The sequence below is a fragment of the Melanotaenia boesemani genome, chromosome 4 (assembly GCF_017639745.1).
Source record: "Melanotaenia boesemani isolate fMelBoe1 chromosome 4, fMelBoe1.pri, whole genome shotgun sequence".
In the NCBI taxonomy this organism is placed as follows: Eukaryota; Metazoa; Chordata; class Actinopteri; order Atheriniformes; family Melanotaeniidae; genus Melanotaenia; species Melanotaenia boesemani.
In genome coordinates this window covers 32,154,007-32,179,274 of record NC_055685.1, presented here as the reverse complement: position 1 = coordinate 32,179,274, position 25,268 = coordinate 32,154,007, and the positions used below count along the sequence as shown (strand labels likewise).

The following is a 25,268-nucleotide window of genomic DNA, read 5'->3' as shown; positions in this document are numbered from 1 at the left end:
ATCTTCTGTAGGAAAAATCAGCCAAGAGCAACATCTCTGTTAAGAGTTGTGGTGCAGAGGCAGGGTAATGATTTTTTTTTTTTACCCTCAGGGTGGCACACATGCTCACACCAAGGACACTGTACTACTTTATTCTGCATGCAGTTGCTCCACTGATGTGTAATTCATGCCACATTAAAAATATACAATCATAGAGCGACTTAAAGCAGCACACAACCGTACTGACAATTTGCTGCATTTTGTATTATTGCAACAGAAACACCACAGTTTGTCTTCACACATGCAGACTTATTCTGGTGATCAGTGTACATGTTGGTTTGTATATTGAACGTATATTATTATTTTCAGCTGCTCCTGTTTGCTTTAACACAATGTTGTATGTTTGTCAGCTACATATGAATGTTTATAGCAAGATGATGTAACTGAGTTTTGTGTGTTGCTGCAGCAACTTGCCTGACAAACAGCAGTGATAAAGCAGAGATGATGTCCTCAGGCGAAATAAACATGTTTTTCCTCAAGCTGATAACAGATTCGCTGCTACTGTAGTGCAAATTAAACCCTTCCAAGTTTAACCCTGACTGGTCAGCAAGCTTCAACATGAAGAAAAGGGATATTTTCACCTTCTTCCACCCACAGTTTTACACCACCGCTGCTTGTTTGACATGCTGATATGAATCGTTATGGGACCTATTGCAATAAAATTGCAAGTCTCTATTTTACCTCATTCGTTGCATCATCCAATCTTGTGAAAATACAAATTGTAGCTCTTTACGTCATTTTCACAGGCTTGTCTGAATGAAGGATGAACTTTAACAGAAAAGTGACAAAAGACTGAATGATTGAATGTTTTAACAGATGGATGGAGCCATTCATTTCATGTATCTCGAGTCTGAAAAGGCCATTTGATACAGCACTCACTTATTTTAGCCCATCGTGTGTAGATTGATAATCTTGTCAAATGTAGTGTTTAAAAAAGAAAGAAAGGTATCTGACCAAAGCAGGTGTAAAGCTACTTATGTCTCACATCTTTACTGATAATATAAGACACTCACCAATCAAAAATGCACAAATCTGTTGCCATCGGGTTTTTACGAGGGATTTTCTTGGTAAAACTTTCAGAGAAATGATCACAGTATTATGATTATCACAATTTTTATGCATTAATTAATTTTACAACACTATGAATGTGTAAAATTACATAAAAAACTTTTTCTAGTTTGATTTATTTTCATCTTTTCATGCCAACATAAAATAATAAAGCTACAAAGCATTCTTTCCAACTTTTCAACCCTCTGCCCTGCAAACAATAAATAAATACTACATACTGTATTAACTCTAGATTTCTCAGACAAAACAAGTGGAAAAAGCTACTGGACCTTTATCTGGATTTAGGAGGGTTCTTTCTGTAAACTAAATATTTTTTTCCAACATTTCTTTTCAATTTGCCTAGAAATTAAAAGACAGGGAAAAAAAACACCATGCTAGCTTTAAATCCCAGCTGCTCTTTAGTACAAAAGCTGCTGTTGGAAAGATAAATACTGTACTGTGAAAATAAAATAGGACTACATATTTGTATTTAAAAACAGTTTCTTCTGCTGATCATTGCACACTGCCAACAAAAAAAGGTATCAACCTCAAGTTGCGTAAGTCATGTGTGAACAGTAAAACTATCCGTCCATAAACGCACACCATTGCAGACTCATTTAAAAACCCAAGAGGACATCAGTGGAGGAAGTGGGAAAAAGAAAGACAGAAATTGACAGAGCAAGAGATAAGACAAGAGCCAAGATCAGACTAACTTTGACCCACTAGAGAGCTCAGAGAAGAGACAGGATGTAAGCCTTTGTTTTGTTAGGAGGCGCCAAAGTAAGAAAACCTGCTAAAGTTCAGCTCAGTTCACTCCTCCTCTGCCATATTTTACCATTATGGTACGCAACTCGCACAGAACAAAAACAAAAGCAACACAAGTGGTAAAATAAGGATGTTGTGAAACTTTGTTTTCATATTGTGTGCACGTTGCACTGATCTGTTAATATGGTTCAGATAGTCATTTATGGAAAGTTACAATACTGGAGGATCTTTATAATAAATTCATTTTAGCATTTAATACCACAATTAACTTTTAAATCAAATAATCCCTAGCTATTACATGACTATAAAACACCTCTTAATTACCATCACATACAATCGTCAAACATTGCGTACCAGAAAAACAATTTTCAGTCCATTTTTAGGAAACATTGGCAGATGACTGAAGGCTGACAGTATTCTGCAAATTTAATCAAATTGTGAATGTTTGCAGCTTTGTTGTGAAAGTTAAACAGTAGATTTGGCTTTGATTTGGTGCATTCAAGCCAGCTGGCTAAACCTGTCAAAATGTTAGCACATCCTTATTTAGATGTCTACTTGAGATTTTGTCTTCCATCTTAAGTTTTATCTCAGTCTTTCTTTTCACTGTGGCTCACAAGCTCCACAAACTCCAGCTGCTGCCATTTAACAGCTGATTGACAGGTTTTGCAAACATGCCACTCAATCTCATTTGCAGGATCCTGCAGCCAGAGTCAACAATTGTCTCTCTCACACACACACACACACACACACACACACACACACGTATGCATGCAAAACAGGTACAACTGTGTTGAAAGATTGAATAAGAAAAAAGTAGTACTTACTACAAAACTACTGTTAACTTTTTCTAAAATGCGTTTTTCGTTTAGTGCCATTGCTTCACCTTTTCTTTTCTTCACTCGTTTCTTTTCCAGCTTTTTACAGGCGTACATCTTACCGGTGGCACGTACTTGGCAGGCACAAACCTGGAAAGCATGCAGTGAGAAAGCGTGTTCACACACTGCTACACATTTTAATAAATATTAAAAAAACATACTCTGAAATCCTTAACTAATGGAAGTTAATGCTTAACATGACATATTTCTCCACCCAGCGTGACTTGGGCGGGAATGTAAACATTGTCGGATTACTTAAATGTTAAAAGTTTTAACATGAGCTCCTACAAGTCCCGAACTTTATGCTAAAGGAACAGCTTTCATTTCAGTTTACTTCTTGGTTGCATGCAGACTTACCTCACCAAATCCACCTTTTCCTAGTACTCTATAATGTCTGAAGGTATTTTTCGTTACTGGTTGCCTGCAGGGATGAAAAAAAAGAGATGAAGTCGGAAAAGGGAGAATAATGGGAGACAAAATAAAGAAGAGACTCCATTTAATATAGTTGATGTCACTCTTACAGGGCCATGTGATGTTGCAGACAGAGTAATGGTCTAATATATTATTAATTCACCCTGATGAATGCCGTTTCCACCCTGCTCTGGTTTCCCAGCCATTATGCAAAGCATCATCAATTATTAACCTCTCATACAGACACACTGATTGGCAGCATCACTGTTGTGTTATAAAGCCAACATTGCTGCAGCTGCTACTTCGCTGTATATCCCACAATGGCATTTCCACCTGTCTGATTTAAGTATTTCTTTTCTATGTTGTTGTCAGTTACATATAAAAAAGGTACACAAGGTTGTTTTTTTTTACATAAGAATACATGCAGAGTTTGGGTGGGGTGGGTTGTTGGTTGTTTGATGTAGAAAAATGTACCGTCTGCAGCAACTACCCACCTTTCCAACCATTTCCACTGCAGGAAGCGAGAGAAGTACATGGACTCCTGGTAGGAGGAAAATGGAGCTCCACTCAGATAATCACGGACTATTCTGGAGAGAGGAGGAAGAGGGGGAGTTGATCATTTTAATGACAATAAAAGAACAATGTCCATGTCACTAGCATGTTTTTCCTCCATGTGCTAATTGTTGCAACACGTCTTAAGTCACCATCCACTGAAGCGCGTTTGTGTCCATGGCTGTGCAGGTCTGGGATTTTTGTGTTTGAGTGCTTAAACACTGCTGGCAGTTACTTTTAAAAAGGCAGGAAAAAAACCTCAAAGGTAAAAGCAAAAGTGGCTTTCACAAGGGATGTGCACGACTAATTGACCAGTTTATTAGTCGAAAAGGAGCACAAAGTCGACTATTTTTGTTTGGAGGAGAGTTTTGTCTCATTGGGCGGGGGCGCAGAACAGTTTACAGTGCTGTGTTAAAGGACTGGCATGGTCCCTTTAAGAGCGAGTGACAGAAAGAGACATGTCAGCTGGTCTGACGCACAGTGCAGGTCTGAGTTAAAGCAGAAAAAATTTAGCTGTGAGAAACTGAAGGTTTTTGCTACAAGCTTCAGCTATAAATGCCACACAGCTCTTCTGGTAACAAGCATAGTTCCATGTCTGCTTCACCACTGCTGTGTGAAAACTCCAACAGAAACAGCTGTTTTTCACTAAAGCTGCAACTAGCTTTGGGGTTAACTCCTTTTACTTTACATACAGTGGAAGAAACAGACCGGAGCAGAAGAAATGTTGTGCTTCAGAAGAAAAAGACCAGAAACCAGGAAAAATAACTGGTTTTGTTGTAGTTGAATGCTCTTGTGGGCATGTGTTTAGTTCACATGGAAAGCAGCCCCCCTGTAGAGGAAGGCTACAGCCAGCCCAGGTTCAATTCCAGCGTCTCAATGACCCATTTTCACCTCCTCTTACTGTACAAGAAAACCAAAGCCTACAGAATATTAAAACAAAACAAACAAAAAATATATAAATAAAAATGCTCACATGCATTTTACAATTTCCCATACGGGAATAAAGTACACTTAAATTCAATACTGGTGACACCACGTGGATGTCATAACTAATCAACTTAAAAAATCACTTAAAATGTGCATCCCTAGTTTTGACTGACTTAATCCGGCTTCACTTACTCTGTAAATGTTGATTAAATTACACATGCAGACATTTTAAAAAGAGATGGAACAGAGACTCACAGATTTCTCTGTGGCCTGAAAGCTCTCAGTCTCATCGTCTCCAGGCCAAATGTCAACTATCACTCTGCTGAGAGTTGTTGGAACATGACCCTGACATGAGTGTGCCAGCCCCGGATATTGGCGTCCTTTTTAACAAGATTCACCACAAATGTTTGACTTACACACCATGACCTCTTTAACACTTCTGTACCAAACTGTTGTAAACTGAACTGTACAAAGACACAAGTTTATAGTTAATTCAAGGTTTGTGATAAAGGACATCATGCCTGGGAGTTTCACAGTCTTATTCCTTAATATAAACAAAAAAATAAAGTCACACTGACACAGCTTGAACTGTTGCTGACTGGTGTGATCATAATCCCCACCGCCTGCCAACAGTACATAACTGGAAACCAAACTGGAGAGCAAATATTCCTCTTCTGCCACCCAAATGTTGAAGTGATGCTCATATCTGGTCAGGAGATTTTCCTTGACCATATTTTAAAATGACTTCATCACTCAGGAGGACAAGCAAGGCTGCCTGTGGTTACCAGCAGTGCTGGAGTGGCTGCTCCTGGCAAAAGAGTCGAGAGTAGAGAGTTTCCACAAGGGAAGCACCCTCTGCTATGTAATAGAGCAGTTATGTCATCATGGGGCCAGCTTCCTCTTCAAGTGAGATGAATGTCCATTTATACGGACTTCATTTTAGTTGCTGCAGACAATACTGTAAAAAAGTCTTGAAAAACCTCATTTCTTTATATGCTGCTGCCAAGGAGATGGACTTTCTAGAAATATTTTAAGTGGCACTTAAGTGTTCAAGTATGACTTACTGTAGGACAGAAAAAACACCTGAAACAAGGAAACAAATAAAAAAACTTGACAAAAAAAAAATTACTTCAAATAATATTTTAACGCAATTTAACTTTATTAGGGTCCACCAAAAACTAAATAAATAAAAGTATTCTTTGAAACCGAAAAGTATTCTTGTACCAAAAAAGGTTGTTTCCCAAAGAGTAATAAGCTGAAAACTCATATTATGGTGTGGAATGTGCCCTTAAGAAAATATGAGGAAACTGAATAAATGGACGACAAAAGAAGTGGCAAATCCTTAAAGAAAAAAAGGAAAAAAAATCTATCCAGATTTTCATCAAATACAGAAGAAAAACGTGACAGAAACAAAGAAGGCAAATGGCTAACACCCAGTCGTGCCTGAAAAATGGTAGAAACAGGTCAGATGGAGGAATGAATCCTCCCCAGAACCCAGGCCTCAACATTATTAAAGCAGTGTAGCATCATCTGGACAGAGAACAGAACAAAAGATCAACTGGAGAACTACCCCTGATGACTTCTTGAAGAAATCATTGGAGATTGTCTAGAAGGTTCAGGATGTGTTGAAAAATAAAAATGCACCCATAACAAATATTAACAAAGCTCTCAATTTACCAGTTGATCTACGTCCCTACCCCCACCCATGGTCATGAGCTTTGGGTGGTGACCAAAAGCAAGCAAAACACAAGCAGCCCAAATGAGTTTTCTCCGCAGGGTGGCCGGGCTCTCCCTTAGAGACAGGGTGAGAAGCTCTGCGATCCGGGAGGGGCTCAGAATAGAGCTGCTGCTCCTCCGTATTGAGAGGAGGTCATGATGCCTCCTGGATGCCTCCCTGATGAGGGGTTCTGGGCACATCCCATCAGGAGGAGGCCTCGGGGAAGACGCAGGACACGCTGGAGGGACTACACCTCTCGGCTGGCTTGGGAACACCTCAGGATTCCCCCGGACAAGCTGGCGAATGTAGTCGAGGAGAGGGAAGTCTGGGATTCCATGCTTAGGCAGCTCAACCCGACCCCGGATAAGTGTGGATGGATGGATGGAAGGATGAATTGTATCTACTCTATTTGCCTTGTCTTTACTTTTGTTTGCACATTTCAATAAATCATAGCTTTTTCTAGTTTCCCAACAATATAAAAAGAATAGAGTGGCAGGTGTCCCAGGACTATTACACATTACTAAAAGTAGGATCAATCACAGCAACAATAAAAAGAAGTAGGGGAAGAAAAGAAAAACTCAATGCATGTTCAGCAGACACACCTTTGTCAAGTCAGGCCATAGACACATAAGCCTGATACACATGGACTGAAAGGCCATGCTCCATTCTTGGTATGATGTAACCGTAACAGCTGCACGAAAATATCCACGAGTGAGCTAATACTTACTAATATTGTTAGTGGGAATGCAGCTCTGCCAAAAAGTCACATTTCCATGGATTCAATGGAACCACATTACAAGGATTTCCTACAGGCTTTTAGTCTAAGTTATAAAAACAGAAAATCAAAATTGCACAACGGAATAAGAAAAATTATTGTGGAAGGAAGGAGTGAAACCAAACCTGGACAGGACGAGGCTGCAACACACACACCAGAGTTTCTTTATGTTTGCAGACTTTGCTGTTTTCCTTTTCACTTTCTTTCCATTTCTGCTCTCTTTTCCCTTTTTTTTTAACTCCTTTCATTTTTCTGTGTGGGATTTCTAAATTTTGCCTCCCCCCTGCCCTTTTTTTTTTTTTTTTTTTTTTACTCCCGAGGTATGATAAAGGAGATGCATGCCTTGATGCAATCAAAGATTGTCAGACTTTAACAAAAAGAATTACAATATCTTTAGAAGCTAACAATAAACAAAACTTCAAACTGATATTAAATCATTGAGTCCAGACATTTCCAAGAAAAAAAGATCACTGCTGCCAAAAGTATTGGCAACTATCATTCCTCATAGCCACCCAACCATGCGGGTTATTGATTTTATAAATTGAGCAGCTCTTCAACAACTTTCCAAATGTGTTTAACAAAAACAAGGGTGTTGGCAGGGAACTTGATGGAATGTTTTCACAACTATGAATCCAACGTCTCTCTCAGATCTTTTTGGGGAAATCTGAAGTGACTTATGGCCCCGTTAATACTGACAATTACCATTTACCTTAGGCCATCTAATCATAAGCAGCCATGATCTGAGTATGAAGATTCAACTGATTAGAAAAATCAATCCAAAGCATTTCTTGATTCAGTAGAGTACCCGTTTCAGCTTCTATTGAAGTGAGTTTACAGTATTGTTTAAAAAGGACAACAGACTGCAATGCAAATACTGTTATAAATAAAAGTAAGTAGGCAGATTCTACTCTTTCATTGCAAAGAAAAAGCTTGAGGAAAAATGTGTCAAATTGAATCAGAAGATATTTAGATATTGATGCTACCACACTTATCTGCAGGTAAAGATGGATGTAAGGCATGCAGCTGTGGCTTGTAAGAACGGTCACCACTCCTGTTCCTGCCTGAAAATCATGTGTTTTTGCTGCAGCCGAATGAGGCAGATTGCAGTCAGTGCAATCAAATTCAATCAAAACATGTCCACACTGATAAGCCAAGTACAAAACAATAAAAAAAAAAAAACAATAAAAACAAAAAAAAAACAAAATCTACCAAACATTTGGGCTTTGCAAGCAGGGACGATGTACAAGTTTATTTGCAAAGTAAATCAGAGACGTCATTGAAAATTCCCCAGAAACGCTGCCAGTTTCTGTGCCAAGACACATTATGGTTAGTCACTGAATTTCTGTTGTGCATAATGGTAAAAAAAAAAAAAACTGTTTAGTAATAAGTGAAAACAAAAAAAATACTTCAGTATGCAAAGGCTTATTTTAAATTTTTTTATTTGATGTTGAAATTGTTTTAATTTGATATTTAATCGTTGCTGTTTTATGTAAAGCACTTTGTGCTGCTCTTTGCTATGAAAAGTGCTATATAAATAAATTTGATTGACTGATAGCAGAGTTGTTTTACTAAAGCAGCATCTGCCTCGTCAACCACTCTACTGACCTCATAAAGTAGTGTGCAGTCTCCTGGTATAAAAAGCCTCACACTATAGCAGAGGAATTATTAATTCCTTCTGTCACTGACAAGGCTTTAACTGAAGTAGCAGCCAATAAAATAAACACTATTCATCTGCCAAACAACACTATTTTGTGGCACATTTCTTTGTAAATGTTGGGGTGCACGGAATCTGTAAGGGTAATCTCTTGAGCCAACATAGCAAAAATTTGAGTTCTCACATGCAGATCCTCCAGAACACATCCCAAAAGTTTTCAGAGTATCAGTGAGCGAGGCAAAAGGCTCAGCTAATTTCAAAGGAATTCCTCTTTGACGTTCCCTGAAGCCAATATTGTTTTGGGAACTGTAATTCCCAGATGAGAATGATTAATCCCAAAAATTAGTTACCAAAAAAAAAAAACTACTAATGTTTACTGTCGGGTCATTTAAGGCAACACACTCCCACGTTAATGACACAATTTGGGAACATCTTGTGTAACTTTTTTTTTTTATATTCTTGCTTAATAAATTATATATGTTTTCACCAATATTTCAAAGTGATTATTGCCTCACCAACAGCAGAAGAAAAGTGTGGATCCAGGCAATTTTTGCAAATCCCAAAAGGAAGCAAAGTTTCCATACTGCTCAATTCACGTCTCAACAAATAAAACTTAAATGTGCCCCAAGACTTTATCTACTTCACGGAGAACATGATCACAAGCATATAAGGACTTTTTTTGTGTTTAGATTTTGTTAGTGTAAACACTGGTCTTCTCTATGTGTGATTACTCAACGAAATATTCAACCAATCTGTCAAGAATAATGTTGGAAACTTGTCTTTTTCATCAAATGTGATAAAAGATTACCTCATAATCAGTGTGTTGCAAACAACATAATCAATTCTAGTCTCTGTCCCAGACTAAGCTAGATGTCACCCCTTTCTTGTGTAGGAGGTTTACAGTTGGCGTAATTTTGGTTAAATGAAGTAGATTTTAAAGTAGTCTTGAACTTCATTGAACCAATCAGCTCACGGAAAGCTAACAAAGCTCAAACTGTAACAAATCACGCCAAACCAAAGGAGAGGAAGCTTGTTATATATAATTATATATAACTCAAGTCCTGGTTAGATGCAGTAAAAACAAAGTTACACTGATATACACCAGTGTGTGTGTACGTGAAATACCTGGTAAATTCAGTGTAATAATCCCCAGTCTGTTTGCTTCTACTGGCTCTCAGAGCAGGAAGCAGAAACACCTGCATGAGTGTGTGTTTGTAAACCTGTGTGTATGGGAAAAAACTGAGGTGGTTGTTGTTTTCATGCCAGCCAGCCGGATGCTCTCCCTGCCCACTGCTCTTTTTCATTTGACTCCTCCATGTGTGCACATATGCAAGTATGTGTGTGTGTATGTATGCATTTGTAATATAGCACTCCATGTGCCAGCTGTCTTGTCAGCAGTAGTGACAGAGCACACACAAACACTCTCTGAAGGAAGTGGTGGCACCGTATGCTGATGGCCAGACTCAGTGAAAGAAGTGTAAGAGTGCAGATCACAGCTAAGGGAAGAAGGTTGGTGCCAAAGACTTACTTGGTGCAGTCATCAAAAAGCTCCTTACAAGGACTCTGCTCCAACCTCTCCCGGCACCCAGCGACGACATCCTGGGGTATGTCAGGCAGATGGGCTGCCGACTAATGGTTAAAGAGACAATAAGAGAAAAAAAGGGACAAACACAAAGTAGGATGTTGGTTCACTAGAGCTGAAGACTAGCAAAGAAAACACAACTAAAAGCAAACTAAACTCCTCTATTTGCCTTCTAACCCGTACAGTCTTGCTGGTCTGTCTTTGTCTTTGTTTTGCTTTGTAACACACTGAAAGACATTTTAGGTTACACCTGTGACTGATAAATAGTTATATACAGTAAATAAAGATAAAGCAAACTGAATTGTAATGCAAACAAAAGAATAACCTGTAGTGTGTATTGAAGCAATGTCACGTGTTCATACATTAAACTTTACAAATGAACCCATTCAGCCAGTCTCACAGGAACACACACATTTGTTTTATCTCATTAGACCCATGGCAATTAATCTTTCAAGCATAAATTATTATTATTATTAATAATAATAATAATAATATTATTAATCTTCTTTCTTTCAAAGTGCTGTATAGCATAAAAAAAACATGAAAAAACAACACTGGCCATAAGGGAACATGAGGGAAAAGTCACTTATTTTCAATAAAAGCCGAACATTTAAGCTGCAAATGTTTCTGCATAGGTGAACATTTCTTTTTCTAGAGAGATCCACTGGATTTAAAATGAAATTCGAAATTAATCCTCAGTTTTTAAGATTTTTAAGAGAAAATTAATGCTTTAAAAAGAAATTTCTATGAAAACTCCAGCAAAAAATCTTATATTTCTCAGAATTCAAAAGAAATAAAAACTATCTGAAAGACTGATATGAATAAAAAAAAACCTGTACTATAAATGATCATTTTTCTTCGACTTCTAATTCTAAAAAATGTCGGTGCTACTCACTTCAGTGACTCATTTCCACACATGCATACACTGCAGTCACTCAAGGACATGCGGTAGCTTTCCATCTTTACGCTGATTTTATTCTATATTTTAATGTCTTTTTATCTTCTATTATTCTATACCTATTTATTCTTGTATTTTTATTGCACACTGAATTGGTTTTGAGCACCTTCATTTTGTTGCACAGTATTCTGTAATAACAATAAAGTCTTATTGATTTTATTCTACTCGCATCAAATTATGTGGCACTACTTTTGAAAATATCTTTTTTTATTATAAATAAAGCTAAATAGAAACTATTAAAACTACACAAACCAGTAATGATAAATAGACAGTGTGGTATTCATTCTAAAGCATAAGCAGTTTCCTTTAGTTTAGGCACAAAAAAGGCCCACAAAAGTCTTAATTAAGCTCAAAGTTTTTTGATTGTTTTTTTTTTTGGTTTGTTTTTTTGTTTGTTTTGGGTTTTTTTTTTTACAAATTTTTCTCAAAGCTGCAAATCAGGAACAAAGTTTACCTGATGGTAGTTACTTATTGCAAGTTTTTTCTAGTCAAACAGTCACAGTCGAACGGTGAGCAACTGTACCCGGTAAACGGTGGAGATGGGTGGACAGCTAATCTACATTTTCAGTCTAAGGGGAAAAAAATTCAATTTAAAGAGTCGTTATGTAACTTTCCAACTTTAAAACTCTGTTACTGACTCGTTTGATGGCACAGTGACATTATGTACATTTATGGAGCCGTCGCTGCCCAGCAGCATCCTGAGGCTGAAAAACCACTTCACTACTTTTTCTTTTGTGATGCCGCGTGATGCTGCAGCTGAGTTTCGCCTTATGCACCACGTCACATGCTAGCAAGCAGATATCAGCACACAGGCCGTTTTGAATATTCACAGTGGCTTACTCAACAAAGACACAAGACAATCGGAGGAAGAGAGGAAAAGAAAGAGAGAAAGGGACAGAGCAAGAGATGAGACAAAAGACAGGATGAGACTGTCTTTTACTGGTTGAGGAGAGCTCAGAGTATAAATAAGATGCAAGATGGATGCTGAATTAGCCATCGATAGGGGGCACATCACATGATGCCTGGAAGCTAGCTTTATGAATTCAATTAGAACATTAAGTTAGTTTATTTAAAAGGTCAGCATTTGGAAAACCCCCAGCTTTCTACCTAACTTTGGATTTTGCCATATTGGGTTGCTGTAGCAACATGCTAGTGCATTACCTGCCATTTTATTGTGCTTATTTAATTCCATTTTAAAATTTTCACATTGTTTTCCTTAATTTGTTTTTGCACATCCTTATTTAAATTTATATACTTCTATATCCTTTTCTCCATATTTATTCTCTCATTCTCTAGTGATTTGTATATGTTGTACATGGGTAGTAGAGCACAGATCAGTATATTTTGTTTATTATTTGGTATGTAGATTTCTATGTTTGCTTTGCTGCTTTATTTTGTTTGTTAATTTGAGTCATTGTTTATACCAATGTATGCTGCTGTAACCCCTAATTTCCCAGCTTTGGAATCAATAAAAGTATCCATCCATCCATCCATCCATCCATCCATTGTTGAGCAAAACTAGGGGCAATTTTTATCCTCATGCAATTCTACCAGAACAAAAACAGTTCCATCATTTTATATTTCTGCCAAGATGTTGCGCTTAATGTTGCACACTAGAATCTAAAGATGTATTTCTGCACAGCATTTTTTTAAACTGGTAGCTAAATAATTGGACATTATCACCCGGCCGTGTGATTAAGTAATAAAGTAAACATGTTTGTGTGCCTTACCCCATTATTAAAGTAAGTATCTAAAACATTCAGTCCACAGTCCCTCCTCTTCTCATCAGGAGCTAGCTGGTACATGGCCTGTCAGAGGAAAATAGAAGTGTGAGCAACCATGGCAGGCCATGCTCATTCAGCCATCTTTGATACTTCTCCAAATAAGGGAAGAGAGAGATAGGGATAGAGAGAGAGAGGGGGGGGGGGGGGGGGGGAGCAGAAAGGAAGGCATACATGGGGAGAAGGATGTTGAGTTAAAAAGAGACAAAAGAAAAAATAAATAAAAATAGAAATGAGCGTGGGATCATAATGAGATCTTAGCGGTGGCAAACATCTTTCTCTTAATCAACACATTTAACTGGGAAGTAAATTATGTTCAGCTTCACATTTCACTCATTACATTCGTCACCTACCAGGATGCCGCCTCAGTTTTCACTCCATCCTCAAATGTGTTTTTAGGGTAAAATATGGCTGCACATCGGGAGATGGCCTGTAGTTTAACTGGCTGAAGTTGTGTGTTTTGTTTGAAAGCAAGCTCTGCAGAGGGGAATGGGAACGGGCCAAGCTACTATGCATCACAGCCAAGAAATAAAGAGCACCAAAGGGGAGGGGGGCAACAGGACATGGTCAGCATCTACAGTTTGCACCTCAAATTTTGACCATTTTTGTATGTTAAGTATTTGCAGCTTGCAAATTAAACACTAACATAGGTTCTCATTAAATAGGCATGACATACCCCCCCCTTCCTCTTGTTTTCCTTTCTCGCATACCACCAGGGGCCTAGACACAAGCTTGGGCCTGTGTTTGCCTGCTCACCCAGGGGACCTGCCTCTGACGTGGGTTTGACCTCATGGAGGAGTGCACAGAGGAAGGGGAGGGGTCAACTGACAGCCTGTCCAAGTCACTAATCACCCCACCTCTACCCCAACCACCACCCCACACTGTTGCCAAGAGCAGGCAGAAGACTCCACACTGACTTTCCTCTTCCATTTCGAGCTCTGCAGGGCCAGGTCCAGGCTGGTCTCACTAGAGACCCCCGACAGATGGAGAATGAGAAAAACAGAGGCACAGCCAGGCAGGAGAAGGGGGTCTGTGAGACAGAGACAGCTCGAAACATCACAGAATATGCAGAGTAATGACAAAAGGCTCATGTTCAAAGTCTTACCACAGCATCCATAAACTCGATGCAGCGCTTCAGCTCTGGCCGTGTGTCACAGTACTGACGGAATAACAGCCGACCAATGGGCTGCTTCTCACATAGACTGGTATAGTCCCTCTCTGAGAGGAATACAGAGACAGAAGAGGGGAAAAAATACACAAGGGTTAGGACTAAAATTCAAGTAGAGGCTTTAAAATGTTACTTAAAAGTGTAAAGTAACACCCTGATGGATAGTTCCAATGTCAAGCTAACGGTACCTCACGTCATTATATAATTTGAAGAATTTGAAACCTTTTCATTTATTCAAACATAATAAAGAAAAATTAAAATGAAAAAAAAATACTGATGGCTTATTTAACACATTAAATAAGGCCACCCATGAGGAATAACTTGCTGCTCTGAACAGAGGTTAAACTGAGATTTGTTCTGACAGGAGGCCCTGTTGTTGCAGGGTTTGCAATGTCTTGTGTGTTTGTATGAGCGGACTACAAAATCCGACTTCATTTCACAAACTGTGTAAAACAATGTGATCTTCTGGTCTCCTGTAATATTTAAAATGCACAATCTGCAAAGACCTCTTCAAATTTCCAGACATGTAATTTCAAGAGTCCTACTTATCTATAAATCTTTTTTTTAAATCTGCATAAAAAGGATGAATAATTGACATTTAAGAACTTCTTAACTCACTAAGGACACATCATGTCCCAGTTTTAACTTCTTTATCCATAAATTCATAGGAAATGAAAGCCAAATAAGTTAGTTCCACAAAATAAAGAGCAATTAAATTCATGCCATTCTGCAACTTCTGTACACATTTTACAGCAAACGTTATCAATAAGCACATGACAAATCTGAGATGGGCTGATTTGGGGCCTAAGCTGATTTTATTTAATAACAAGAAACACTTAAAGAGCACAGACCTCTGCCAAGTCATTGTAATCTTTTCATTTTATTTTACCAATGATTGCTGTCCTTATTTTTGAGCTAGAAGCTCTACTGGCAAAATAACTTCCCCATAGCAAAGAATCTTTTAAAAAATTACTGGATCCAGACAGTGATCCAGATCCTCCCAAAATTTATTCACTTGTTCTTTTTTCCATTTCTGAAATTTTCTGGAAAATTTAATAAAAACCCGTCCATAACTTTTTAAGTCATGTTGCTAACGGAGAGACAGACAGATAAACCAACGCAGCCGAATACATGACCAAAGTAAAGTAACTCCAGTAACAAAGCATACGTGTGGGTGCCAACACAAAGTCCATTTCCCATTAATCCACTGGTTCTGAATCTGCAGTGTCATTTGGTTTTATGGTTAAATTTAATATATACTGCTAGTTACCACTGTGTGCTGATGAACACACCAAGAGATCATTATTTCTGATTATTTCTTATTTACTTTCACATCCCTGAAATTTACCACTCATGTTTAAACCACTACTTTGTTAATTCCAACCTCTTATGAGATGTTACTTCAGAGGTTTTGTTAACTCTTATTTTATACCATATTTGTGTTGTTTATTTTACTATTGTATTTATTTATTTATTATACTATTGCCTTTGTTATAATTAATATATATTTTATTTCCAGAATATGGTGAGGTTCTCCATAAGCCCTCCCAGGGTTTTTTATCTCTCCAGCACTGATATGAATTTTATTTAATTTTTATTTAAAAACCCTTGCCTATATTTATTCGATTTCTTTTGGAGTATGTACGCAGTGACACAACTTCCTATTAATTTCCAAACAGTCTTTATTGAACATGGCTGTGCCCAGTCTTAGCATTAGCTGCTAAAGTGGGAGCTAATAAGGTGCAAAATAGTCCAATGTTAATGAATGTTATACTTAATTTATACACTAACATCCTGCTGCTGCACACCACCATGTTTTCTTTTGTGTTCTGCTCACTTTGTTTCTGCTACGCTTTTATGTTGTCAACAAACGACATTGAAAAGATGAAAGAGCAGAAAAAACAATCAAATATACGGGTCTACATGCACAGAGTACGGAGGAGAAATCTTGATATGTTAATCTGATTTCTCATAATCAGAAGCCGTGTACATGTTCTCTTGAATGATCTGATAACTCCAGACATCAGCTAATGATCAGATTTCTGGTGTCCATGTCAGTGGTTACTATCTTATGCTAATCTGTTTGAGACTGCCCCCTGTGAACCCATCTCACAGAAAGCTGCATGATGCCTGTAGACACCAATTGTTCCAGTAGGAGGTCAACTTATTTTGCTGCTTGTTTGTTTAAAGAAGCTCTGCTGAAGATTTTTCTTCTTCAAGAACTAATCAACAATTAACAATAATCTATTTTTCTTGAAACATTTTCTTTTTAGCTTTGAACTTTAGCTAATTCTGGACTTGAGATGCAGAAATGAGCAGTTTTTCATCCTGAATCAAGAATCAGAGTGAACCAATTTAAATGTAGAATAATTTTGATCAAAGGAATAATTATTATTTAAATCATGACCTAAAGAATGAGATTTGAATTTAATGTTATACCTGCAGCCCTGAGTCATTATTGTTCAAGTGACATTACTGCTGTCATTAGCTTGTGTTTTCCTTTTCTTGATTTAACCTGAACCCTAACTGGATTAAGGGGAATGGACTAGATTATAATTAGACTGGCCTATATTTTTTAAAAAGGCTTTGAAACAGGACTCCAGACTAACTTTTTTTATGAGGAGCACAGTGGCCCCTAACTTAAATTTTTAGGAGTGTAAGCAGAAAATTTAGGTAAGCACACTGAAATCCCCTTGCATAACAAATTTTCAGATTTCCTCTCGTTTTCACTGTATTAGTGATGAATACTTGAACAATAAATTCAGAAATTGCAATATTTACAATTCACATTTTTTTGCAGTTGACATAAAAAAAACATCTTACTAGCCACACGAATACAAAACAAGTAGACAGAACTTGTCAAATCAAATCAAATAATTTGATTTCCACTTTGTAGTCGAAGCAGAACGGCAACTTGGTCACCATCATCCCACATAAGGCATGGTATGACTGGGCCATGTAGTTCCTGGCAATAAACAGCTTCAGGGACTGATTCCAACAAGACCCGCCTCTTTTCACACATAAGCCAATCACAGTGGTCGTTCGTCCCCACTCACACGGACATTATTTGTCGTCTTCTTTGTTGGTGTTTGTCTGCTTTTCTCACATTAAAATTTGTTTGAATCGGCAAACAAGCAGCTAATTTGAGCATTACTGTGAACTACTGGGCTGAAGAGGGAAGCAGAAGTTTGTTAGTGACAAAATAAATTCAGTTCTAACTATTACAAGAAAAAGACTGGCAAATGTATTGGTTGCCATTGCGCGAGTAGATGAAAAATTCACTCGCACTGTCTCACACTTTGGTCGCATTCTGAAGCCCTGTTGAAACGTCAAAAACTGGCAATGTACAAATGAAGCTGAATTTGCTAGACAGAACTGAAAAATTCCCTTGTTAAAACATTGATATTTGAATTAAATCTTTGTAAACCACTCACAGGTAGAGGCAGTGGAATACAGGGTGAAACACCATATCTTTGTATTCAGCAGTTTGCATCTTTAACAAAGGTAAAATTAATGTACATGGTATATGTTTAATAAAATTTTTAAAGGTTTAATTTAGCTTCAGTGGTAGCCACGAACCTATTTTACCTTTAGTAACAATTAACTACACATATTTGAACACCGAAAAGATCTCCTATGATCCAAAATGACAAAAGTTTTTTTTTGTTTTTTTTTTAACAAGTAAATAAAATGTAAGTTAGCTAATGCCAGATGCAGTATGTAAAGAACAAAACAGATTGTATCCTTGCTTTCTGTAGTGTCAGTATGTTTTTTTCCTCTGCAGCTGCTCCCATCTTATTAGCACTAATGGTGTCCATTTGACTCATATGTCTTCTTTCACCAAATGAGGAAGACGACCCTGGACACTTTCCATCACTGCTCAACAGTAACAACAGACATGCACACACACAAGACAAACATACAAACACAAATTGGCCAGACACACAGACATGCAGACTTGTGGATAGAAGAGGAGGAGGATGAAGGATGCTGGGGATGAAAATTTCTGAGTGGTGACAGCAACAGAACAATCTACAGCAGTAAATCAGATCCTCCTCCCAGTCGCACACTTTATTACACAGCGTTCCCCTCCGCTGTGCAGCTCAGCACTCATTCAAACTCATCACTCTGAAGACAACAAAATGTTAAAATTCACTTTGATTAGTAAACAGAAGAGTGCATGGATCGTGTGTGGGATTTTTATTACTTCACTTGCTCTGAAGAGCAAAAGTCTTTTAGGACAATCTCAGGTGTTCAACTGTAGGTCTTACACTCACTTTCATCCTTGGTCACAAAGCTTTTTGGAGGCTTGCTTTGGTGTTTTCTCCCCAGCTGAGTTCAGCAGCCTGCATGACTGAGGAAAGCCCCTCGCACTCATCACTGCCTGACCATCAAAAATGTTTGGGGCCGTTCAGTTGAATACCACAGCGCTTCCACCCAATGTGATCTGGCCACGTAAGAAAAACGGAGGTGTGTGTAACATAGTACTTATCACAATTACCTGAAATGTCTCTACTTAAAAGAGGAAAAGTGGGTGGTGGTTGGCACTGTTGCTTTAAACCTCTGTTGTAGCCGTTTTGTGTGGACTTGCATGTTCTAGTGATCATAGATGGATGCACATGATACCGCACTATAAGCAGCATTAATACTCAAATGGTAGTTTCTTCCTTTCCCACTCATGTTTCTAATTCCTGCAAATTTCTCTGTACATGGGGATGCTGGACATTTATCTGCCACAAGTCAGAAAGCTGAGCCATAAGAAATGTATTTCTAATTTGTTGAAAGCAACAGATTGCTAAAACAGAACCATTCTGACACCAAACGCAGATGTAAACTTGTATAAATCAACTCTTCCACTGATGACGATGAATATTTTTTTTTGCAAAAAACCTGAGGAACACTGAAAAAACTGATTATCTATAATAGTGATTAAATCACTAAAGCTGAGACTTGATCTTACAAAATGAGAAACAATAGTGCTGGGCCTGATTTTTTTCTATTCTTATATTTGTCTGTGAGCTTTAATAACCACCAACTGTGCCATTCTGGTTGTATGACAAAACATATTTACAGTTATATATTAAGCTTTTACTACTACGCTAAAGCCACACAGCACACAAGGAGTTTTCGGGTGTCATTGACGTCATTACCACCTAATCAGGCAACTGATATGTCATTCACAGAGTCACTGCAAGACACCACATGCCTCCTTCTGTGGTGCTTTTTGTATCATTGTGTGGTTTTTTTCCCCCTCAAATGTTGTTTTTGAGTATTTAGAAACTCTTACGAAACCATCTCCCTCTGGGGATTATTAAAACTATAAAGTCCTAAATCTTGTTTGTTTGCATTTTAATGGTACATGGAAAATTGAAACTTGGGAATAAATATAATCGAGGACACATGAATAATTTCTGTATCTATGTTATCATAACTTGCTCTATAAACAATCTCTTTCTTTTAAAAGAAGAAAAAAAACTAGAACCTTTTCCCAAAAAAGCAGCAACTATCACAGATGAAGTCGAGCCAGAGAATGAGAATGAAACCGTTTTTTTCTTTGTTTTAATCAAACAAGCTCTAAACAGCTAAGTAAATTCTTTAGTTAATACTTGTATGTTTACACTAAAATAACACTTTTTTTTTATTTTCTAGAAGGAAATCTAGACACTAGTCTCATTGTGTTCACCATTACATTTTGCATCACAATTTTCCAGGTGTGTGAAGACCTGAAGAGAAACCACAGTTTCTTCAGCCTGGCTCTCGGCCAATGTGTCTCTGCAAAGATTCCAGACTTTAAATCATTTGAATAACAGACACGGGCCAGCATTCCACCAATGAAAAATTTCCGCCTTGCGTAAGGGAAACCTCTCCCGGGTACTGAATGAGAACAACTGTGGGAGAAGGAGCGTGCAAGACAGAGAGGTGTCAAGAGAAAGATTGGCCAGGAAAATGAAAAAGGGAGCATTGTAAAGCTGAAAAAGCATGGGGTAGTAACTGTCTGTACCATTGAAGTAAGCTGCAATTACAACTTAATTAAAACTCCAATTTAAGCCAAGACAGAGCAATTAGTTAGACGGTGAATTGCCAGCTAAATGTGAATGAGGGATAGCTGCATGACTGTGTTTGTGTGCATGTACGGAGCGAGCATTGCCCAAATGCAGCGAGAGCTTTCAGTCTCCACTGAAAACACCTCTGGTTAGAGGGTAATGTCCAGCTATTTCTTTTTAATTTGGCCTAGCCGTGTTTTTTTTTGTTTTTTTTTGTGTAGCGTAGAAATGCATGTGGAAGCTCAAACCTTTTAAGTACAGTCAACATAGAAGTTTATTTATGAAAGTTCTTTTAAAAACAACCAGTTGGCCAAAGTGCTGTACATAAAATCTCACACAACAGAAATAAAAGAATTTAAAGCAACACAAAATATCCAATAGAAATTAGCTAAATGACGGGGAGCCAATGAGAACAAATAAGTCTTCAACAATTTTCTAAGTGTTACCAGAAGAAGCACATCTAATTTACAATGGAATACTGTTCCACAGTTTTAGGCTTGCCACCCCAAAGTTATGATCTCCTTTGACGACCAACCGTGAGCGTGGAACAGCTAAAAATCAGCTGTTCATAAGATCTCAGAGGTCTGTTATTAGTGTACGGCGAGAGACGATCAGAGATGTACTCAGTTGCAAATCCATTCAGAGCCCTAAAAAACATACTAAAGAATTTCAAAATCATTTCTGAAATTTACTGAAAGCCAACGGGGAGATGCAAGAACAGGTGTTATCTTTTCTTATTTTTTGGTATGGTCCGCTGCCATATTTTTCCCCTGGCAGACTTTATTGCAAATGTGCAACTCTCAGCAGAGATTAAAAAAAAAAAGAAGAAGACGAAGTCTCACTCTGTAGTTTTTTTTTGTTGTTGTTGTTGTTTTGTTTTTTTTATGCCTACAATAGTCGACGGCTAAATTCGTTGTCGACTATTTTTATTGTCGACTATTGTCGACAACGTCGACTAATTGTTGCAGCCCTAGACCATAATACAGGCAGTTACAGTAATCCAACCTTGAAGTGCACAAGGCTGTAATAGCTGCCTTCAGGTCATTGGTGGAAATAAATTATTTCAGTTTTGCAATAATTCTAAAAATGGAAAAGGTTTTTTTTGTGTGTGCTTTTTTTTGTTTTTGTTTGTTTGTTTGTTTTTACCACGGAGTTTCTCCGCATGTCGAGTTTTAGTTTATTATCAAAAATGAACCCCAAATTTCTGGCGTTAGTTATGGGAGTAAGGGCCACAGGTCCTCAAAGTGTTTTTAAGTCTGGAGAGAAATTAGGAGGGCCAAAAATAACCACCTCAGATTTGCTGTCATTAAACTGAAGACAGTTATTATGACTTTATTGCCTGAAAGCAGTTATGGAGCACCTTGGTTGGTTTAGGGTCCTCAAGATTAAAATGTCAATCTGGGTATAATCTGAGTAAAAATTAGATGAAATGTTGTACTTGTGAAAATTATAACCCAGGGAAAGCATGTAATATGAAAAAAGAATGGGCCCCAGTATTGATCCCTGTGAAATTCTATTCTTGACTGGGGCCATAAAAGAGAAATCCCTGATTTTGACTGAGTAAGTTTTATTACACAAGTAAGTGGTGAACCACTGGGGGACAGTTCCTAGAACATCAATATAATGTGGCAGATGATTTAAAAGAATCTGATGGTCAACAGTATCAAAAGCTGTGATGAAATCTAACAGATGTCACACAACACCAGTGCCATAATTTAATGACACGAGGCTGTCAGAGACCTTGAGCAGGGCCCATTCTGCATGCCGAGCTCTGAAACCCAATTGAAATTTCTCCAGGATGTTATTGCTTTCTAGAACGTTTAGAAGCTGTAGAGACGTTTGCACAGCTTCTCTAGACTTAATCATATTATCATGAATCACTTATTAAGGATTTACTATATAGAATCTCAGAATAAACAGTAAACAATAAACAATTTTTGCCAGAATGAAAACCTACTAGATGGGATACAAATGAAAAACTTCCATAGATCACTTAAAGGGTAAGCTATTAAACACAGTTTACTCCACAGAGTTGCACACTGCCATTCCTGAAAAACTGTTGACAACATATTTAATAGTGTGTGGAGGAGCCAGCGATCTAGTTGGGTTTTAAGGGTTAAACAAGCTAACATGGCCACGCTGATGAAAAGTAATATAAGCACATGTGCTATATAAACTGGCTGGATACACAAGCAGAAGAAAATGAGAGGCTGGGGTTGGCAGACAAACTGGCTGCAGCCCACATAATGTAATCTGGACTTCCTAGAGCCACCACTCACTTGTCAAGGCTAAGGTCAAATGCCTGACTTTATCAAGACACAACAAAGTCACTGCTATCAGTTGCTATACTGTATTCTTTTGTGCACGTGTATGTGTGTACGTGCACATAACTGTGTGTCTGATTGTTTAATTACACATGGAGGATTAGTTTCATCTTGCACTTTATGTGATAGGAAAATTACGCAATAGTATCCATGCAATTCTGACGTATGTAAACCTTAACAGCTGGTGTCTGCACGCCCACGCGCGCGCACACACAAACACACACACACACACACACACACACACACACACACACACACACACACACAAGCACCTTTAACCCATTTTTTGGGGATACTTGGCACAGTTGAAATCCTAATGGAAGTAAATATGCACAGTAAGTAAACTAGGAAGCCTATTGAGGGTGGCGTTTATGTACTGTTTGCAAGCAGATAATCACTGCTGATGACAGATTCATGTTTAGGATAATTAGATCTCTGAATGATGATTTGGGATATTAAGACATGATGACAAGAACACAATCAGAGCTGACTAAGAGATAACACTGAGTATGTGCAGCTACAATCCCTCTTATCCTCTCCTGTCCTTAAAAGATCTCCCCTCTTACTGTAGAAACCCTCTTTCTCCCTCTCCATCTTGGTGTTTCACTTGCTTTCTCCATAACTCTACTCTTCAACCACTCTCTAAAGCAGTTGAAAGATGGAAGGACATAGAGAGAGAGATACAGATAGTGGAAGGGGGATGCATGGAGATACAGGAGAGGGAGGGTATGCGAGTATGTGGGGGATGGTAGCGCTGCAATCTCTAGCAGAGATAGCTCTGACGCACTATTACACACACACTTGTGCTGTGGTATTCAGCAGACCGTGGCGGGTGAGAAACTAATGTAGACCAAGAGTCAGGGCACTTGTCTGGGCTACAAAGAGAGAATCCGGCCGGCACTTTCAAGTTGAACCTGCATGTTGAGAACAGGAAGGAAGCTTAGGTGAACATGTTTTAATTTGATGTATATAAAAAAAAATAAATAAAAAAAAAAAACACACATGCAATGTAAAAAAAAAAAAAGAGACCGATATTAAGACACAACTGCACAAGTCGTTTCTTCGTCTCAGTCACACACACGGTTTCCTGTCCCCTGCCTGTAACCGCGGGCGGAGACGGGTAGAAACAGGAAGGAAGTCAAATCTGAACTTCCTCCCACAGTCAGACCCACCCCAAACGACACTGCGTGGCAAATCATCTTTTTGCCTCACGCACACACACACACAAAACACACACTCCTTTTGTCATACCAATAGTGCGGCAAAGCTCCTCACACTGGCTGATGTGCGGGAGTTTCAGCATCTCCTTCCATTTCTTGCTACGGCCGTTCCGCTTTCCTCCTCCACCTGAGAGACAAGAAGAAGAGGTGTAAATTCAACCGCTGTTGAAACAAAAGAACTCGGGTCTCTAGCCACATCCACCAAGCGCCATTTTTACTGCAAGAATAACAAGTTACCTTGCGAGTTAACCTTGGTGTTTGAAACAGTCGAACATTACATCCCATTAAACCCACTGGAAAAATTGGATGGGAAACTTTGGTCTGGTTCTAAATTGGTTTGAATCCTGCTTGATTTGAACACAGCTCTGAAGATGTGCGCAGATCCTCAAGGCTTTATTTTGGGCCTCCTATTGTTCAGCATCTACATGCTCCCACTATCTCAGATTCTGGAAACAATTAAAATATCTAATTGTAATTATACTGATGATATACGACTCTAAATTACTGTACCGCCAGGGGGACTCAGGTCGCATACAAAGCTTCAGTGTGAGCCTAAGTCAAATCAATACATGGATGTACCTAACTTTTTTTCAGTTAAATAAATATAAAACTGATACTACTGTGTTTGGAAACAAAGATGACAGTACAAATATTAGTACTCTTCAGTAAGCAATGTTAGAAACGGATCGAGCCAGAAATCCTGGTGTCCTTTTGGACTCTGAGCTAAATTTTAACAGCCATATTAAAGCAGTAACCAAATCAGCCTTTTGCCACCTGAAGAATATATCTAGAATATGGCCTGATGGTTCAGCATGATTAAAAAAAAAAAAGAAATAATTTGCCTTTCTTTGGTTTGCTTTTACACCGCACTTTACTCAAGTGGACCAAACCACCTGGACAACGTCACACAGTTACAGCAACTGCTCACTGGGAGAGATATTCCACGAAACAACCACTGGCTAACAAGAAAGAAGAAAATCTGGCTCATTCATTGGCCAGGACCAAAAACAGTTCATTTACCACAACAACAGAGCAGCACCAAGGTAAAGCAGTCTTGGGGTTCCTGTTTTTACTTTGGTTTTCAAACCCAATATGATTTTCTCCAGAATCTGTACAGTATGAGCAGCAGGAGAGGCAGCAAGCTATCCAGCCTGTTGCACGACGATGCGTCACATCCTCTCTTTGAATCACTGGTTTCCCTTCACACAGTAAGCAAACCACACCAGGATTCACTTCCAAGTGAACAGAGATGCCTGGTTTTCAAGCAGACCAAAGTTCCCTTCTTTGGTTGGCTACTTGTAATGGAGTATCACAAGTCTCTCAAAAAATAAAAAATCATAAAGACAACTGCAACTAATCCAGAATGTAAGGACATGAGCAGCAGAAAGACAAAAAAGGGGGTAAAACTCCAGTTGTCACATCTCTACAT

General features: G+C 38.3%; 1 protein-coding gene across 2 annotated transcripts in view; it reads right to left on the bottom strand.

Moving 5' to 3' along the window:
* grk4 (G protein-coupled receptor kinase 4) overlaps window positions 1–25,268 on the bottom strand; it is a 63,544-nt gene that overhangs the window by 19,988 nt on the left and 18,288 nt on the right. For both annotated transcript variants that reach the window (XM_041982938.1, XM_041982936.1), the window contains exons 2-8: window positions 23,871–23,966; window positions 14,189–14,301; window positions 13,033–13,110; window positions 10,291–10,391; window positions 3,632–3,724; window positions 3,084–3,147; window positions 2,676–2,816 (exon numbers count right to left, since the gene is read on the bottom strand). In XM_041982938.1, the coding sequence (XP_041838872.1) occupies window positions 2,676–2,816; window positions 3,084–3,147; window positions 3,632–3,724; window positions 10,291–10,391; window positions 13,033–13,110; window positions 14,189–14,301; window positions 23,871–23,966 (686 nt within the window). The remainder of the gene's footprint in view (window positions 1–2,675; window positions 2,817–3,083; window positions 3,148–3,631; window positions 3,725–10,290; window positions 10,392–13,032; window positions 13,111–14,188; window positions 14,302–23,870; window positions 23,967–25,268) is intronic.